Source organism: Panthera uncia, chromosome D2 (assembly GCF_023721935.1).
Source record: "Panthera uncia isolate 11264 chromosome D2, Puncia_PCG_1.0, whole genome shotgun sequence".
Classification (NCBI taxonomy): Eukaryota; Metazoa; Chordata; class Mammalia; order Carnivora; family Felidae; genus Panthera; species Panthera uncia.
The window spans coordinates 18,709,510-18,728,793 of record NC_064818.1 but is presented as its reverse complement, the minus strand read 5'-3'; the positions used below and the strand labels follow the sequence as shown (position 1 = coordinate 18,728,793).

The following is a 19,284-nucleotide window of genomic DNA, read 5'->3' as shown; positions in this document are numbered from 1 at the left end:
ATATCTGAGTGTGGTTTTGATTTGTATTTCCCTGAAGAGTGACCATGAGCATCTTTTAATGTGACTGTTGGCCATCAGGATGCCTTCTTTAGAGAAGTGTCTACTCATGTCTTCTGCCCACTTCTTCACTGGATTGTTTTTCGGGTGTGGAGTTTGGTGAGTTCTTTATAGATTCTGGATACTAGCCGTTTGTCCGATAGGGCATTTGCAAATACCTTTTCCCATTCTGTTGGTTGTCTTTTATTTTTGTTGATGTTTCCTTTGCAATGAAAAAGCCTTTTATCTTCATGAGGTCCCAATAGTTCAATTTTACTTTTAATACCTTTGCCTTTGGAGAGGTGTCAAGTAAGAAATTGGTGTGGCTGTCAGAGAGGTTTTTTTCCTGCTTTCTCCTCTAGGGTTTTGATGGTTTCCTGTCACACATCCCGGTCATTTATCCATTTTGAGTTTATTTTTGTGAATGGTGTGAGAAATTTGTTTAATTTCATCCTTCTGCATGTTGCTGCCCAGTTCTCCAGGCACCAGTTGTTATGTTAAAGAGACTGTCTTTTTTCCATTGGATTTTTCCTGCTTTTTCAAAGATTAGTTGGTCATACATTTGTGGGTCCAATTCTGGGGTCTCTCTCCTATTTCGTTGGTCTGTGTGTTTTTGTGCCAATACCATGCTGTCTTGATGATTACATCTTTGTAGTAAAGGCTAAAGTCTGGGATTGTGATGCCTCCTGCTTTGGTCTTCTTCATTATTACTTTGGCTATTCGGGGTGTTTTGTGGTTCCATACAAATTTTAAGATTGCTTGCTCTAGCTTCAAGAAGAATGATGGTGCAATTTTGATTTGGATTGCAATGAATATGTAGATAGCTTTGGGTAGTATTGACATTTTAACAATATTTATTCTTCCAATCCATGAGCATGGAACATGTTTCCATTTCTTTATATCTTCTTCAATTTCCTTCATAAGCTTTCTATAGTTTTCAGCGTAAAGATCTTTTAAATCTTTGGTTAGGTTTATTCCTAGGTATTTTATGATTCTTGGTGCAATTGTGAATCGGATCAGTTTATTTTTCTTTCTTTTGCTTCATTATTAGTGTACAAAAATGCAACTGATTTCTGTACATTAATTTTGTATCCTGCGATTTTGCTGAATTCATGTATCAATTCTAGTATTCTAGTAGATTTTGGTGGAGTCTGTCAGGTTTTCCATGTATAATATCATGTCATCTGCAAAAAGTGAAAGCTTGACATCATCTTGTCAATTTTTATGCCTTCTATTTCCTATTGTCTGATTGCTTCCAACACTTCTTTAAACAACAGCAGTGAGAGTGGACATCCCTGTGGTGTTCCTGATCTCAGGGGGAAAGTTCTGTTTTTCCCCATTGAAGATATTAGCTGTGGGCTTTTCCTAAGTGGCTTTTATGATGTTTAAGTATGCTCCTTCTATCCCGACTTTCTCGAGGGTTTTATTCAGAAAGGATGCTGAATTTGTCAAATGCTTTTTCTGCATCGAATGACAGGATCATGTTCTTATCTTTTCTTTTATTAATATGATGTATCACATTGATTTGAGAATGTTGAACCAGCCCTGCAGTCCAAGAATGGATCCCACTCGATCATAGTGAATAATTCTTTTTATATGCGGTTGAAGTCAATTTGCTCATATCTTATTGACAATTTTTGCACCCTCAATCAGGGATAATAGCCTGTAGTTCTCTTTTTTTGCTGGGTCTCTTTCTGGTTTGGGAATCAAAGTAATGCTGGCTTCGGGAGTGAGTCTGGAAGTTTTCCTTCCCTTTCTATTTTTTGGAAGAGCTTAAAGATAGCTATTATCTCTGCTTTAAATATCTGGTAGAGGGGCGCCTGGGTGGTTCAGTCAGTTAAGCGGCCGACTTCGGCTCAGGTCATGATCTCGCGGTCCGTGAGTTCGAGCCCCGCATCGGGCTCTGTGCTGACTGCTCAGAGCCTGGAGCCTGTTTCAGATTCTGTGTCTCCCTCTCTCTGACCCTACCCCCAGTAAATAAACGTAAAAAAATATATATATCTGGTAGAATTCCCCTGGGAAGCCATCTGGTCCTGGACTCTTATTAGTTGGGAAATTTTTGATAACTGATTCAATTTCTTCACTGTTTATGGGTCTGTTCAAGTTTTTTATTTCTTCCTGTTTGAGTTTTGGAAGTGTGTGGGTGTTTAGGAATTTGTCCATTTCTTCCAGGTTGTCCAGTTTTTTGGCATATAATTTTTCATAGTATTCCCTGATAATTGCTTGTATTTCTGAGGGATTGGTTGTAATCATTCCGTTTTCATTCACGATTTTATCTTTTTGGGTCATCTCCCTTTTCTTTTTGAGAAACCTGGCTAGAGGTTTATCAATTTTGTTTGTTTTTTCAAAAAACCAACACTTGGTTTCATTGAGCTTCTCTCCAGTTTTTTTAGATTCTATATATTTTTTTCTGCTCTTATGCTTATTATTTCTCTTCTTCTGATGGGTTTGGGGTGTTTGCTGTTCATCTATTGCCTCTAAGTGTAGTGTCAGATTTTGTATTTGGGATTTTTCTTGTTTCTTGAGCTAAGCCTAGATTGCAATGTATTTTCCTCTCAGGACTGCCTTCACTGCAACCCAACGCATTTGGATTGTTTTATTTTCATTTTCATTTGTTTCCATATATTTTTAAATTTCTTTTCTAATTGCCTTGTTGATGCATTCATTCTTTAGTAGGGTGTTCTTTAACCTCCATGCTTTTGGAGGTTTCACAGACTTTTTCCCGTGGTTGATTTCAAGTTTCATAGCATTGTGGTCTGAAATTGTGCCTGGTATGATCTCAATTCTTTTATACTTATGAAAGGCTGTTGTGTGACCCAGTATATGATTTATCTTGGACAATGTTCCATGTGCACTCGAGAAGAAATTATATTCTGTTGCTTTGCGATGCAGAGTTCTAAATATATCTGTCAAGTCCACCTGATCCAGTGCATCATTCAGGGTCCTTGTTTCTTTTTTCTCTCTTTTTTTTAATCTTTATTTTTGAGAAAGAGACAGAGCATGAGCAGGGCAGGGCAGAGAAGGAGGGAAACACAGAATCCAGGGTCCAGGCTCTGAGCTGTCAGCACGGAGTCTGATGTTCAAACTCATGGACTGCAAGATCATGACCTGAGCCAATGTCAGATGCTTAAATGAGTCATCCAGGTGTCTCAAAAACCACAGAATTTGAATAAAGCCGTCCCCCAATGATTTTGGATATAAAATTTTCTTTACTTCTTTGTGGAAGAGGATACCATGCTGCTACTCAATTAAAAGGAATATTTTTACAGTCTTGATGTCTTTTTTTTTTTTACATGTATCATGCCATGATTTCATAGGGAATGGGTTCCAACAGCTCAGTCTCCTTTCCATTGGTTCTCACAAAGTTTGCTTCTCTGGGTGGGGCAGGCTGGCGCTTCAGTTGAATCCAAGTACCTTTCTCCTTCGCTTCCTTTTTCTGATCATTTTCCTTCACACTTTTCAGGAAGCTATCTCAGCTCTTTGAGTGCTTAACGTGCTCAATACATACGTTAATTCTCTTAGCAAGAAGCTTGCCCTTAACTTGTTTACAAGGGCAACAGCATGCTGGATAACACTGTAGACTCTTCCTGTTTTGCCATGGTAACATTTGCAGGGCATTCCTTTTTAAACAGTGCCCATTCCCTTGATGTCCAAAATATCATCTTTATTTTAGATTCACATGTACTTAGCCAAAGCAACAACTTCATGTTTTCTAAAAGGCCTAGAGAACATATATCAAGTACCTCTCCTCTTTCCCTTTGTGTTGGTCATTTTGGCGAATTACTGGAAGATTGTGGTTCTGGCCAAAAAAGAAGGTCCTTGTTTCTTTATTGATCCTGTGTCTAGATGATTTATCCTTTGTTGTAAGTTGGGTATTAAAGTCCCTTGCAATTACCACAGTCTTATCAAGAAGGTTGCTTATGTTTGTGATTGTTTCATATATTTGGAGGCTCCCATCTTAGGCACATAAACATTTATAATTGTTAGCTCTTCCTGATGGACAGACCCTGTAATTATTTTATAATGCCCTCTTCATCTCTTGTTACAGCCTTTAATTTAAAGTCTAGTTAGTCTGATATAAGTATGGCTACTCCAGCTTTCTTTTGACTTCCAGTAGCATGATAGGTAGTTCTCCATCACCTCACTTTCAATCTGAGTCTTCCTGTCGAAAAAGTGTCTCTTGTAGACAGAAAATAGATGGGTCTTGTTTTTTTTTTTTTTCCATTATGATACCCTTTTGTTTGGAGCCTTTAGTCCATTTAAATTCAGTGTTATTATAGAAAGATATGTGTTTAGAGTCATTGTGATGTTTTTAGGTTTCATGCTTGTAGTGATGTCTCTGGTCCTTTGTGGTTCTTGAAACATTTCACTCACAGAATCCCCCTTAGGATCTCTTGTAGGGCAGGTTTAGTGGTGATGAATTCCTTCAGTTTTGTTTGTTTCAGAAAATTTTATCTCTCCTTCTATTCTGAATGACAGACTTGCTGGATAAAGGATTGTTGGCTGTGTATTTTTCCTGTTCATCACATTGAAGATATTCTGCCATTCCTTTCTGCCCTGCCAGATTTCGATAGGTCTGCTACCACTTTTATGTGTCTACCTCTGTAAATTAAAGCATGTAAGTTTATCCTTAGCTGCTTTCAGAATTTTCTCTTTATCCTTGTATTTTGCCAGTTTCACTATGATATGTCATGCAGAGATTGATTCAAGTTATGTCTGAAGGGAGTTCTCTGTGCTTCTTGGATTTCAATTCCTTTTTCCTCCCCAGATCAGGGATATTCTCAGCTATGATTTGTTCAAGTACACCTTCATCCCCTTTCTCTCTATTCTTCCCCTGGAATTCCTATGATATGGATAACTGTTCTGTTTGATTTCATCACTTTATTCTCTAATTCTCCTCTCATATCTCTGGATTTTTTTTATCTCTTTTTCTCAGCTTCCTCTTTTTCCATACTTTTATCTTCTAATTCACCTATTCTCCCCTCTGTCTCTTCAATCCATGCTATGGCCTCCTACGTTTTATTTTTCACTTCATATATAGCAATTTTTAGCTCCTCATGACTATTTCTTAGTCCCTTGATCTCTGTAGCAATAGATTCTATGCTGTCCTCTATGCTTTTTCAAGCCCAGTGATTATTCTAAATTCTTGTTCCATTATATTGCTTAAATCGGTTTTGATCTATTTGTTAGCTGCCGCTACTTCCTGGAGTTTCTTTTGAGATTTCTTCCGTTTCATCATTTTGGGTAGTCCCTGGGGTAGCTCCAAACTGCAGGGCCCTTCCCCTGTGCTGTCTGGAGTAACTTGTGTTGGTGGGCAAAGCCGCAATCAGACCCAATGTCTGCCCCCAGTCCACTGCTGGGGCCACAGACTGGTGTATACCTTATCTTCCCCCCTCTCCCAGGGGCAGGACTCACTGTGGAGTGGTGTGGCCCCTGTCTGGGCTGCTTGCACACTGCCAGGCTTGTGGTGCTGTTTTGATGGTATCTGGCCAAGGGTGTTTTAGCTGGGGTGGATCTGCAAGGTGCACAGTGATGGGAGAGGCAGGCTTAGCTTGCTTTGCTGTTGGTGGTCCCCTTTGGGAGGGGCCCTGCAGCAGGGGGAGGGAGGCAGGCCCATCAGAGGGATGGATCCACAGAAGCACAGTGTTGGGCATTTGCGCAGTGCAAGTTCAGTGAGAGAACTTGTATACCTTTAGAATTTTGGCTGAGGGATGGGAGAGAGAAATGGCACTTCCCAGCACCTTTGTTCCCCTGCCGAGCTGAGCTTTGTCTTTCTGGGGCTCAACAACTTTCCCTCTTGGCGTCCTCTCACCCTCCCTGCTCTCCAAGAGCAGAGCTGTTGACTTTTAAACTTCCAGATGTTAAGTCCTGCTGGCTGTCAGAACTCATGGAGTCTAGCCCCTCCGCTTTTGCAAGCCAGACAGATGCTCTGCCTTGCCGGGCGAGCTATCCCTCCACTGCCCCAGCTCCCTTCTGCCAGTCCGTGTAGCAAACACTGCCTCTCCTCCCTTCCTACCCTCTTCCATGGGTCTCTTGTCTATGCTTGGCCCCAGAGAGTCCGTTATGCAATAAAACTCAGAAAACCTGCAGAATACTGTAAGAATTATTTACTCCAGTTTCCCATAAGAAATTATGTGGTTGGCTTGTGGATGCATAGTTCACGTTGCCAGGGCCAGGACTCGCACCCAGCTTTGTCTCACTGCAAAGACTGTGATTTTTCTTTCCATAATTCTTCATCCTTAAGGCTTTTTAGATTTTGGAATAAAAACTACTATAAAGGAAGGAGATTTACTTCGTTTTGAGTTTTGTCACATAGGTAACATGCCATAAGGCAGCGACACAAAGGGTGTTATGCCCAGAATTCGTGATCCCCAAAGACCACCAGGGAGACGAGTCCGAGGCAAAAGCAAAGAACTTTTATTCGAGCTAGCTCGAGCTCAATCTCCTACCTGCACTGACGCAGCAGTGAGCTACCAGAGAGAGTTTCAAAGGCACAAAGGTTTTATAGGGATCATAGCCTTAGCCGATTGGCTGGGGAAGGGTTGTGGACTCAGCCGATTGGCTGCCAAAGTGTGGTCCCAGATCAGCAATTATCAACGTCACCTGGAACTTGTTAAAAATGCAAATGTTGGACATGGTGGTCACAGACCTACTGAATCAGAAACTCCGGAGGTGGGGCTCAGCAATCTGTGTTTGAACAAGTCTTCAAGAGATTCTGATGCACCTGAAGGTTAAGAACCACTGTGTCTGAGGATCTCTAACATGTTTGGCCTCAGTGTATACAGAACGTTTCTCACTGGTCACCTATTAACCATTGGCTATCAGCCTTGATGTGCAATATAAATACCTAGCACCAAACACCATCCCCAGAGGCTCTGATTAATTGGTTTGGGGAGGGGTAGAATGTCCAGGTCATTCTAAACCTGGACAGGGTTGAGGGCTCCTGCCTCTGGCCCCTACCTGAGAGAAGCCTTCCCTCTTTTACTCACACTTTCCACGCCTCTCACACTCCCCTTCCTCCCACCTCAGACTTCAGAAGAATGCATCAATAAGTTACTTAAGGGGAGGAGGGGTGTTCTGAGGTTTGAGCAGGAACTTCTTCCTGTGGCCATGTCGGGGACATAGTCACTAGTCAGCCGGCCTAGGTCTGCTCTTTCAGGGGTAAGCATAAAGGGAGATAAATTGGATATAATTTTTAAAAGATCAGCTTATTGTCACGTGTGGGATGCTTAGTAGACACAACTGGATGAACCATGGAAAGTTCTCCAAGTATCCTGCCATGGTGCAACTTTACATATACATGGAGAGTGCTGTGGTCTGAATATTTTCCTCTGAAATTCATGTGTTGAAATCCTAATGCCCATGGTGATGGTGTTAAGAGGTGAAGCTTTTGGAAAGTGATTAGGTCATGGAGGAGAAGCCCTTATGAATGGGATTAGTGACATGAAAGAAACTCCACAGTGCTAGCTTACACCTTCCACCAAATGAATGAGAACACAGTGAGGAGTCAGCAGTCTGCAACTCGGAAGAAGACCTTTGCCAGAACATGATCATGTTAGCGTATTGATCTTGGATTTTCAGCCTCTAGAATGTGAGAAATAAACTTCCATTGTTTAACAAGCTACCCAATTTGTGGTATTTTTCTATAGCAGCCTGAACTAACTAGGACAGAGAACTTGGGAGGGGTGCAAGAAACACTTGGCTGACCATGTTTGAGTTTTATGTTTGCAAGAAGTAGCCTTGCTGGAGAAAGAGAGTGTCCAGGGGTTAGAGGCCAATAGTCTAGGAGAGTTCACCTACCAGCGCTGGTATTAGCTACTTACCTTGTAGGGCTTTAGCTGAGCTACTTCGTCCTGATGAGTTAACCCTTTTCCAGACCACCCAGAGCACAGTCAGAGTGAGGGCAGGAGGGGCAGAAGATGGCTGAAGGAGGAGGAAAAGCAGGCATATTGTTAGTCTGTCTTCAGTAAGTGTGCATTTCCCCAGCAAGCATATGCTTAGTCTTTTTTCAGTGAGTGTGTAGTTTCCTGACATGACTTTTTTATCTGAATGGATAGGATTATCTATTTTTTCATCTCATTCATTTTCATTTTTATCTCTTCTATTAGTTCATTCCACACTACATAATTCTAGGCTGTGCCTCCAAATGGTAACAGATTCACTTCTCTTTTGACAATAAGTTCCTGGAAAGTGACTTGGGCATATTCCATTGAGGTCTCTCAATTTGTTTTCTATTTGAAACAAAGTCTCCCAGGAGCTTTAACAGAGAAAAGGAGTGAATATCTCATGATCATCTTGAGCATCAATTGTGCTAATAGCCAGAACATCTCAGGGTAAGAAGAAGGTCCAAGGCTCTCTAATAGTGTCATATTTTCTCTATCAGCTCTTTGAAACTAATCCAGAGACTAGAATTAGACAATGAGTCTGATGTCTTGAATACAAGCAATGCTGGTTGTGGATAGAGATTGTTATTTTCAAAGAGAAAGTCTAACATTTTTGTCAAGAGACTTTAATTTTACCTGCTTCAGTACCACTCAATGAAATATATTTCCCAGTGCTGATTATGAAGTCACTCTCTGTAACTCTGTGTCTTCCTGTTTAAGAAATGGCTTGAAATTTTCTATGAAAACATGTAAAAGATAGCTCTGCTGTGGTGCTATAAAAAGGATAAGGCAGGATGCTTCTGCCTTTCAATTTCCACCACAAAAAACAATACCAAGGCACAATAAAGGGAGCGATCTAGAAGTAAATATCTGGGAGATAAAGGAGGTCAAATGTGATATGCTAAGAAGCACAAATTGTTCTTGGATTCATTACTTCCTGGCTATGTAATCATACTGAACCTGTTCCTGCCTTATATCCACTTGAAAATGAGAATAGTAGTATCTTGCTTCGCAACCAAGTTTCCCAGTTGAAATTTGAAATGTCCTTGTACAGAGGAGGCAGACCACAATGAATTGCTGGGTGGCCGGGTTTAATAAGCAATAGAACTTACATACGATGTTTGTGAGACAAGTAGATTTCTGCACCTGCCTGCCAAAATCTTAGTTTTACATAGAGGACTTAAATGGATTTAGTCATATATTCAGGCCACAGCCCTCAACAATACTACTCTTTCAAGGCTACATCTTTGAAATGGCTGCTAGTACGGGAATATTATGCAGAATGTACCGAGGACAGGGGAGAAGGTGAAGTTCCTCTAACTCTCCAGGTCCAGCTTGTGGGTCAACCAGTGGTCATCTCCTCTTGATAACCTCTTCCAACATATCTACCTCATAGAATTGTTGGGAAGATTACATGATTGAAACAGAGTTCTACAGTGCTGTGCAAAGATATCAAATTAGGCCATAAAAATGTTAAAGTTTGTGCTGCAGTTGATAACTTTACTAATGGCATCATGGGAGATAATGGGTGTTTTTTAGGCATGTGGCCAAATGAAATTCCTTTATGAGATAATTCTACCTTTTTCTTTTATAATGTAATGGCAATGATTTCTATTAGTTGAAGTATGTTTCCTCTATCCCTAATTTTCTGAGGGTGTTTATCATTTATTGAAATGATCATATGGTTCTTATATTTTTTCTTGTTAATATGATGTATTATTTTGTTAATTGATTTACCAGTATTAAACCACACTTGCAACACAAGAATAAATCCCACTTGATCATGGTGAATAATTTATTTTAATGTGTTGTTGGATTTGATTTAGTAGTATTTTGTTCAGAATTTTTGCATGTATATTCATCAGAAAAATTGGCCTGTGGTTCTCTTGTGTTATCTTGTTTTGGTATCAGGGTGATGGTCTTGCAGAATGAATTTGGGTTTTATATCTTTTCTATTTTTTTGATATTTGTGCGAAAATAGGTTTTAACTCTTCTTTAAATATTTGGTAGAATTCATCTGTGAAGCTGATACTGGATTTATGTTTTTTGGGAGTTTCTTTTGACTCCTACTGATTCAATTTCTTTGCTGGTTATTGGTCTGTGCAAATCTATTCCTGTTTCAGTTTTGGTAATTTAAATTTCTAAGAATTTATCCATTTCTTCTAAGTCATCCAGTTTGTTGGTATATAGGTTTTTTTAAGTATCTTCTTATAATTGTATTTCTGTGGTGTTGGTTATTTCTCCTCTCTCCTTTGTGATTTTATTTATTTGTGACGTTTCCCTTTTCTTTTTCATAGGTTTGGGTAGAGGTTTTTCAATATTATTTTTTTCAATTAAACAGATCCTGATTTCATTAATCTGTTCAAACTAAATCATTTATTTCTGCCCTAACGTTTATTACTTCCCCTTGTCTGCTGGCTTTTGTTTCATTATTTTCTAGTTTTTTAGGTGTGATTTATGTTGTTTACCTGAGATTTTTTTTTGGTTCATGAGGTCAGCCTGAATTGTTATAAAATTCCCTTTATTGATCACTTTTGCTACAACCCAAAGGTTTTGGACTGTTGAGCTATCATTTTCATTTGTTTCCGTGTATTTTTTTAATTTCATTTTTTATTTCCTGGCTGAACCACTTATTTTTTAATAGAATGTTGTATAACATCCATGTATTCGTGTTCTTTCCAAATTTTTTCTTGTGGTTGACTTCAAGTTTCATAACATTGTGGTCAGAAAAAATGTATGGTATGATCTCAATCTTTTTGTACTTGATGAGGCCTGATTTGTGATCTAGTATGTAATCTATTCTGGAGAATATCCCATGTGCACTTGAAATAATGTGTATTCTGCTGCCTAGTTTAAATTTTTTGATGTTTATTTTTGAAAGAGAGAGTGTTAATGGGGGAGGGACAAAGAGAGAGAGACAGAATCTAAAGCAGGCTCCAGGGTCTGGGCTCTCAGTTCAGAGCCTGATGCAGGGCTTGAACTCACAAGCTGTGACATCATCACTTGAGTTGAAGCCAGATGCTTAAACAACTGAGCCACCCAGGTACCTCTTCTGTTTTAGGATGAAATATTCTGAATATATCTGTTCAGTCCATCTGGTCCATGTCATTCAAATCTAATGTTTCCTTGTTTTTTGCTTAGATGATCTATTTGTTCATTGTTGTAAGTGGGGTGTTAAAATACTCTCTTGTTGTGTTACTGAATTCCTTTATTTTTGTTAATTTATTTGCATATTTGGGTGTTTCAAGTTTAGGGCACAAATATTTACAATTGTTTGATCTTCTTGACTGATAGTGCCTTTTATTATGACATAGTGCTTTTCTTCATCTCGTTACAGTTTTTGTTTTAAAATCTTGTTTGTTTTAAAATCTTCTGTCTCCTCAGCCTTTCCCAACATCTGTTGCCTGAGTTGTGAATGTTAGCCACTCTACCAGGTGTGAGGTGATATCTCATTGTGGTTTTGATTTGTATTTACCTGATGATGAATGACGTTGAGCATCTTTTCATGTGTCTGTTGGCCATCTGGATGTCTTCTCTGAGGAAGTGTCCATTCATGTAGTTTGCCCATTCTTCACTGGATTATTTGATTTTTGGTGTTGAATTTCATAAGTTCTTTATAGATTTTGGATACTAACCCTTTATCTGATTTGTCATTTGCAAATATCTTCTCCCATTCTGTCAGGTGCCTTTTAGTTTTGCTGATTTTTTCCTTTGATGTGCAGAAGCTTTTCATTTTGATGAGGTCCCAATGGTTCGTTTTAGCTTTTTCCTTGCCTCTGGAGACGTGTTGAGAAGTTGCTGCGGCTAAGGTCCAAGATATTTTTGCCTGCTTTCTCCTCAAGGATTTTGATGGATTTCTGTCTTACATTTAAGTCTTTCATCCATGTTGAGTTTATTCTTACACCATGTCTGGTGTAAGAAAGTGGTCCTTGTTGATTTTTCTGCATGTCACTGCCCAGTTTTCCCAACATCAATTGCTGAAGACACTGTCTTTAGTCCATTGGATAGCCTTTCTTGCTTTGTCAAAGATTAGTTGGCTGTATGTTTGTGGGTCCATTTCTGGTTTCTCCATTCTGTTCCTTTGCTCTGTCTGTTTTTTGCCAGTATCATAATTTCTTGATGATTACAGCTTTGCAATACAGGTTGAAGTCCGGGATTGTGAAGCTTCCTGTTTTAGTTTTCTTTTTCAAGATTGCTTTGGGTATTTGGGGTCTTTTCTGTTTCCATACAAATTTTAATATTATTTGTTCTAGCTCTGTGAAGAATGCTGGTGTTGTAGGGATTGCATTGATTTTACATTGCTTTGGGTAGTATAATTTAAAAATATTTCTTCTTATCCAGGACCATGGAATATTTTTCTATTTTTTTTTTTTTGGTGTCTTCTTCCTTTCATAAGCTTTCTAAAGTTTTCAGTGTATAGATTTTTCACCTCTTTGGTTAGGTTTATTCTAGGTATTTTATTGTTTTTGATACAATTGTAAATGGGATCAATTACTTGATTTTTCTTTCTGTTGCTTCATTGTTGGTGCATAGGAATGCCACCAATTTTTCTGTGCATTGAATTTATATCCAGCAACTTTGCTGAATTCATGGATCAGTTCGGGCAGTGTTTTGTTGGAGTCTTTTGGGTTTTCTGTATAGAGTATCATGTCATCTGCGAAGAGTGAAAGGCTTCCTTCTTGCCGATTTGGATGATTTTTTTTTCTTTGTGTTCTACTACTATGTTGAATAACAGTGGTGAGAGTAGACATCCCTGTCTTGTTCCTGACGTTAGGGGGAAATCTGTCAGATTTTTCCTATTGAAGATGATATTAGCATTGTGTCTTTGATATGTGGCTTTTATGATCTCGAGGTATGACCCTTCTATCCCTACTTTCTTGAGGAATTTTATCAAGAAAGACATATTTGTCAAATGCTTTTCTCTGCATCTATTGAGAAGATAGTATGGATCCTGTCCATTCTTTTCTTGATGTGATGAATCACACTGATTTTTTGCAGATATTGAACCAACTCTGCATCCCAACTACAAATCCTACTTGGTCATGGTGAGTAATTCTTTTAATGTATTATTGGACTCGGTTGGCTAATATCTTAGGATTTTTTTGCATCCATGTTCATCAGGGAAATTGGTCTATAGTTCTCCAGTTTTAGTGGGATCTTTGCCTGGCTTTGGAATAAGGTAATGTTGGTTCAAGAGAAAGAGTTGGGAAGTTTTCCTTCCATTTCTATTTTTTGGAACAGCCTCAAGAGAATAGGTGTTAACTCTTCCTTAAATGTTTGGTAGAATTCCCATGAAAACCTTTTGACCCTGGAATCTAGTTTTGGGGAGATTTCACTTACAAGTGAAATAAGTCATATAACATTTATCTTCCACTGTCTACATTAATTCACTTAGCATAATGCTCTTAAGGTCCAACCTTGTTGTCGCAAATGTACCCAGAAGTGAGATTGTTGGACACATGGTAGTTTTTATTTTTTGAGGAATCTCCATATGAATTTCCACAGTAGCTATACCAATTTACCTTCCCAACAGTGCAGAGGTTTCTCTTTCCTCAGCATCCCTAACAACACCATGTCTTGTCTTTTTGATGGTGGCCATTCTCACAGGCATGAGGATGATTATGAATGTGATTTTTATTTATATTCCCCTGATGATTAGTGATGTAAGCCTCTTTTCATGTATCTATTGGCCATTTTTATGTGTTCTTTGGAGAAATGTCTGTTCAAGCCTTTTGTTATTTTTTTAATTGGATCATTTTTATTGTTATTGCTTTGGCTGTAGGCCTGCTACTTATAGTTAGCATTTGAAGTGGGTTGTAGTCTCCTGGAAGTGACCCCTTTCCTGTGGGATCTGATGCTGTCTCCATGTAGTGTCAGAATTGAGTTAAATTGTAAGACACCCAGCTGGCATTACAGAGAATTCCTTGGCGTGGGAACCCCCCACACATACAGCCCCCAATGTGCATTCACATATTAGGCCACTTCTGAGATTCGCCCACCAAATTCAGTAAATGCCAGATGCCCCACAACCCGGAAAGCTGAAAATATCAAGCTCTCAGACAGCCCCCGGCACCGCCTGGCTCCCAGCATGAGGCTCTGTCCCCAAAATGGATGGCCATCTGAACCTTCGGGCATCTGAACCTTCCCTCAATGCTGATGGTCATGCAGCCTGGAAACTGGTGCACAGACACCCCTCCACCTGGTCTCTCTGGGGCCACACAGGACGGGGTCAGGAGCAGCCAGGGAGGAGAGGGAACTCGGGAGGCCATTCTTTGCACAGGGCAGAGGAGAAAGTGGCCGAGCTTTACTACAAGCCTCGGAACCATGCCACTTTCTCCCTTCCCCAGCTATGTTTTGATATCCATCCATTCTGTAGACATGAGGCACACTGACCTCCCACAGCCTCCAGGCTTCCACTCAAAAGTGCTGAAAAAGACCTCTGGGGTACAGCCTGTGGAAGGGACTCCCCAGCACAAATCTTAGCAGAAAGAAGTTGTAAGAAATATTTTCTGAGTACAGCTAAAGATCCAACGTAGCAATTTTTCCAAGTTTTTTTAAAAAAAATCAAAACAGATTGATCCCACAGAAAAAAAAAAATCACACCTAGGCAGCAACACCAGGGAAGCGTGGTCTGGAAGCCTACTTTTACACTCCAGGTCTGGGGTTCATTCGAGGCCAAGAACGAGGCCTGCTTAACAGGCTCAACCTGAAGACAAGAAGACAGTGCAGACTGGGGCCGGGCGGGTGCCACAGCTGTCAAGACCACATTCTTGGCACAAACCCGTACCTGAGAGGTGTTTTTTTCTCCAAGTCTCCATCAAATTCTCCTCAAATCTTACATTGATCTCAGGGATCTTTCCAACTCAAAAGAGGTTACAAATAAATTCAGAGTTATATGGTTTTTGGCTCATTTTATTTATTTATTTATTTATTTTTAAGAGAGACAGAGATTGCACAATTAGAGAGACAGATAGATGGAGAGAGAGAGAATCCCTAACAGGCTCTGTGCTGACAACAGACAGCTCGATGCAGTGTTCAAACCCATGAACCGTGAAATTATGACCTGAGCCAAAACCAGGAGTCGGACTTTAAATAGACGGAGCAAGGGGGCGCCTGGGTGGCGCAGTCGGTTAAGCGTCCGACTTCAGCCAGGTCACGATCTCACGATCCGTGAGTTCGAGCCCCGCGTCAGGCTCCGGGCTGATGGCTCAGAGCCTGGAGCCTGTTTCCGATTCTGTGTCTCCCTCTCTCTGCCCCTCCCCCGTTCATGCTCTGTCTCTGTCCCAAAAATAAATAAAAAACGTTGGGAAAAAAAATAAATAAATAGACGGAGCAACCTAGGTGTCTGTGGAGTCTCAGTTATTTCTGACACAATTTTGGTCCAATCGTGCCCCTGGGACCTGGATACTAACCTTGCCTACGGGTGCAGTGAAGCACGGAAGGAGGGGCTGTGAGCCCATGACAGCCCCCCCCACCACATTCAATTGGGGCAAATCAGGGCACAACTCTCAATTGCCCAGATGAGATTCCTGTCAGTTTTAACTGAACGGGCAAAAGTTTGCTAGCAGTTAAGGAAGGATCCACAGTGTCCTTCCAAGGCCACTTTAAACCTCGCTCCCCTCTGTCTAGGTGTCCCAAGCCTGGCAAGAAATTCCCAGATGTAAACTGCTGTTGATGCTATTTTATACAACAGACTCAACACTCAGCCCCGAGAGGGGCAACTAAACAGTGTCGTCCTGGGGTGCCCATTCACAAATGAAAGGACAGGAGACAGAAAGTTGCGTGATTTGCCCAAAATCTCTGCCTCTCCAGTCAAGTGAGTCCTATCGCCCCGAGCTGGAAAGAGGCCACCCTACTGCAGAACTTAAGCCACCTGTTGTTCGGGCCAGAGGAAACTGTCCCTGGAAAGGACAGTCTCTGAGGAAGGCTGGCGAGGCTAACTCTTCCCGGAAGGTGAAGGTGAAAGAGGTCTTTGTCTGTTCTAGACTCGTTGGGAAAAAAGGACAGTTCCTGGTCCTTCTGGAAGCCAGCTTCCCCAGAAGTCGAGTTCCTGTGCTTTCTTCCTCACATGACGTCTGGCAGCCCCGCCACCGTCCACATGCTTCTAGAATCCTCTTTGGAATCCACAGGCAACACTGGAAACTGGGTTTGAATTTTATTGTTTATTTTTGTATTTAAGTATTTATGTTATTAGGTATTTATTTATTAAGTAATCTCTACATTAACTTGGGACTCGAACTCATGACCCTGTGACCCCGAGATCGAGTCACCTGCTGTTCCAATAGAGCCAGCAAGGCCCCCTCTTCACTTTACCTTTTAAAAGACAAATTGTCCTCCCAGAAAATTTCTGTCCGGATCTGATCTCTGCATACCCAAAGGGAGAATCCCCTCCCTTTCCTTGTTCAGGGACTCACCTCTGTGGCCCAAGGAGAGTGAAAACAATGGTGAAAAAGCACAGATCTTTCTTCCAATCTGAAGGTGAAAGGCTGCTCATAGGTCTCTGTCTGAAAGAGTGATCCATGAGGAAACCCTAGGAATCTGTAAGGATTCGTCTGTAACACACTGAAGAGTAAAATGGTCAGGAGGATGTCTGCCACCAGGCACTCTGGGCAAGTCGTCCTCTTGGAGACCTTTTCAGGAATCCAGGACATCCTCCCACACATCACACGGCTTTATGAAGAAATCCGAAAGGAGGGAAGGAGGAGTACATTTTACTAACAAAATAGGTCAACCGTTTGCGGACACATTGACAAAATACAAAAAAAAAAAAAAAAACAAGTTTCCAAAGATTTATAGCTGCATAAAGTTTTCTTTTCATGCAAACATAAATTATTGCTTCAACCTGCCAGCATACATCTCTTCACTTCCAGTTTTTGTTCCTTCTAAAAGATGACTTTGCTAAAGTAGTAAAATTCTATTTCTGTGAGGTAAAAAACACACATACACACACACACAAAAGAAGGCCACCTGCGTGGCTCAGTAGGTTGTGTTTGACTTTGACTTAGGTCATGATCTCGAGGTTCATGGGTTCGAGCCCTGCGTCTAACTCTGTGGTGATAGCTGGGAGCCTGGAGCCTGCTTCTGATTCTGTGTCTCCCGGTCTCACTGCTCCTCCCGTGCTCACACCCTGTTTTCTTCTTTCAAAAATGAATAAACATTACTAAATCAATAAATAACCCAAGAAAACCTCTGAAGGGACCACGATGCAGCTGGGAGACAAACAGCACAGGGACTGCTGTCTGGATGAGAAGCAGGGTGACAAGGGAACAAGGGAGAAACCGGCTGCCCTTCTAATGAATGCTTAAGGTTACTGCACAGAGATCAAGACACCAATACGCCACAGACTTCCCACCGACTCCAAAAAATGACACAGCATCTTCGACAGGCACCGCACACACTACAGAGCAGAGGAATAAAGTGTCCTCGTTCCCTAGGAACAAGCCAGTCCCAAGCATGAGTCGCGTATATCCGCACGCAACTCTGTCGCACATAAAAATTACACGTCCCCAAGAATCACATCTACACAGCCTTTGGTCATGCACGTCACTGAGGCTGGTCCATGCTCAAAGGGAGGTCTTAGACTCCACTTCTCAATGGGAGTTGTATCGAAGCATCTGCCTCCCATCGTGATGTCATCATAAGCCACGTTTCAGCAAGTCTAAGCTGTCATGGCTTGTAGGACGCATCCTGTTGTCACACGAATCAAACTGTGAAAACAGGGTCAAGATGGAATTGTGACATGTAGCGTGTAGGTGCTATTTGCAGCGGGAGATGTGTCTGCTGTCGGGTGCATCTCAAAGTTCGAACCTGGGCTACCTTACTTTCTAAAGTAAGGGCCAGGGAGAAGTCCTTCCAGGCTGAGACCATCTATCACACGGAGGGGATAACTAAACAATTACTAACGTTTTCTATTCTAAAAACTTCTGTACAAATGCCCAAGGAGCATATACAGTAAACCCTCATAAATCCATCCTACATCCTCCATCAATATCAAACTAGACGGTCTGTTAATGTTTCATGCATATCATGACCTAACCCAGGGCATAGAAGTCCCAGAGGTTGGGTATCATGTGTAAATACCGGGGAATATCCACATGACTGAGCAGTAATGCTTTATTACCTAGATGCCAGTGGGTAAATCTGAAATGGATATGCCAGGGCTCACACTGAGCACACGAGTTAGTAGGGAAACAAGGGGAGGAAAAGGTTACAATAGTAGCACATGGGTTAGGGAGGGGAGTAAGAACCAGGGCTGGGGCAGCCGATGTTTCCCTTGAAATAATGTGCTTGGTGGCACTTTGAGCAAATAATTAGAAAGAGGGTAACTGGGTGCCTCAGTCGGTTGAGCTCTGACTTCAGCTCAGGCCTTGTTCTCACCTTCCATGAGTTCAAGTCCTGAGTCGGGCTTTGTAGTGACAGCTCAGAGCATGGAATATTTTTCGTATTCTATATCTCCCTGTATCTCTTCTTCTTCCCCAGATGCACTGTGTCTCTCTCTCTGAAAAATAAGCATTAAAACATTTAAAAAGTTAAAAAAAAAAAACAGGGTTACTTGGCTACCGCAGTCAGGGGAGAAAACAACTCTTGATAACAGGATTGTGGGTATGTGCAGAAGTTACTTAAAATCTTTAATAATAAATAGAAATTAAGGGTACCTGAGTGACTCAGTTGGTTTACAATCTGACTCTTGATTTCAGCCCAGATCATGATCTCTCCATTGGTGAGATCGAGTCCCAGGTAGGGTTTGTGCTTATAATGCGGAGCCTTACTTGGGATTCCTTCTCATTCTCTCCTTGCTTCTCCTCCACTCCCTCTCTCTCAAAAGAAATACATTTTGGAAAATTTTTAAATTTAACATAAATCAAAAAGAAAATAAGATGGAAACTAAAACACCCCCAGCCCTCTGTGCAATGTGATAGTGCCTTTGTCACTGGTTTAATTACAAGTTAATAATTTTTTATATGTTTTAAGGTTTGTTTTGAGAACGAGCATATGCGTGAGCAGGGAAGGGGAGAGAGAGAATCCCAAGCAGGGTCTCTGCTGTCAGCCCGAAGCCTGTTGCTGGGCTCAAACCCACAAAAGATGAGATCGTGACCTGAGCCGAGATCCAGAATCATACGCTTAACGAACTGAGTCACCCAGGAGAACACAGTTAACAATTTTAAAGTAATTTATATTGTTTTCTTCTTTTTTTTTTTTTAGTTTTCAAATCTCTTTATTTTTTTATTTTATTTATTTATTTATTTATTTTAATTTTTTTAATTTTTTAATATATGAAATTTACTGTCAAATTGGTTTCCATACAACACCCAGTGCTCATCCCAAAAGGTGCCCTCCTCAATACCCATCACCCACCCTGCCCTCC

General features: G+C 40.9%; 1 protein-coding gene and 1 pseudogene across 1 annotated transcript in view; one reads left to right on the top strand and one right to left on the bottom strand.

The window, feature by feature from the left end:
* Positions 1–3,267: 3,267 nt before the first annotated feature.
* LOC125932645 (60S ribosomal protein L21-like) lies at positions 3,268–3,810 on the bottom strand (annotated as a pseudogene).
* Positions 3,811–17,122: 13,312 nt separating this feature from the next.
* LOC125933106 (serine/threonine-protein phosphatase PGAM5, mitochondrial-like) overlaps positions 17,123–19,284 on the top strand; it is a 48,034-nt gene continuing 45,872 nt past the window's right edge. The window contains 1 exon segment of the mRNA XM_049645986.1: positions 17,123–17,174. Within this exon segment, the coding sequence (XP_049501943.1) occupies positions 17,123–17,174 (52 nt within the window).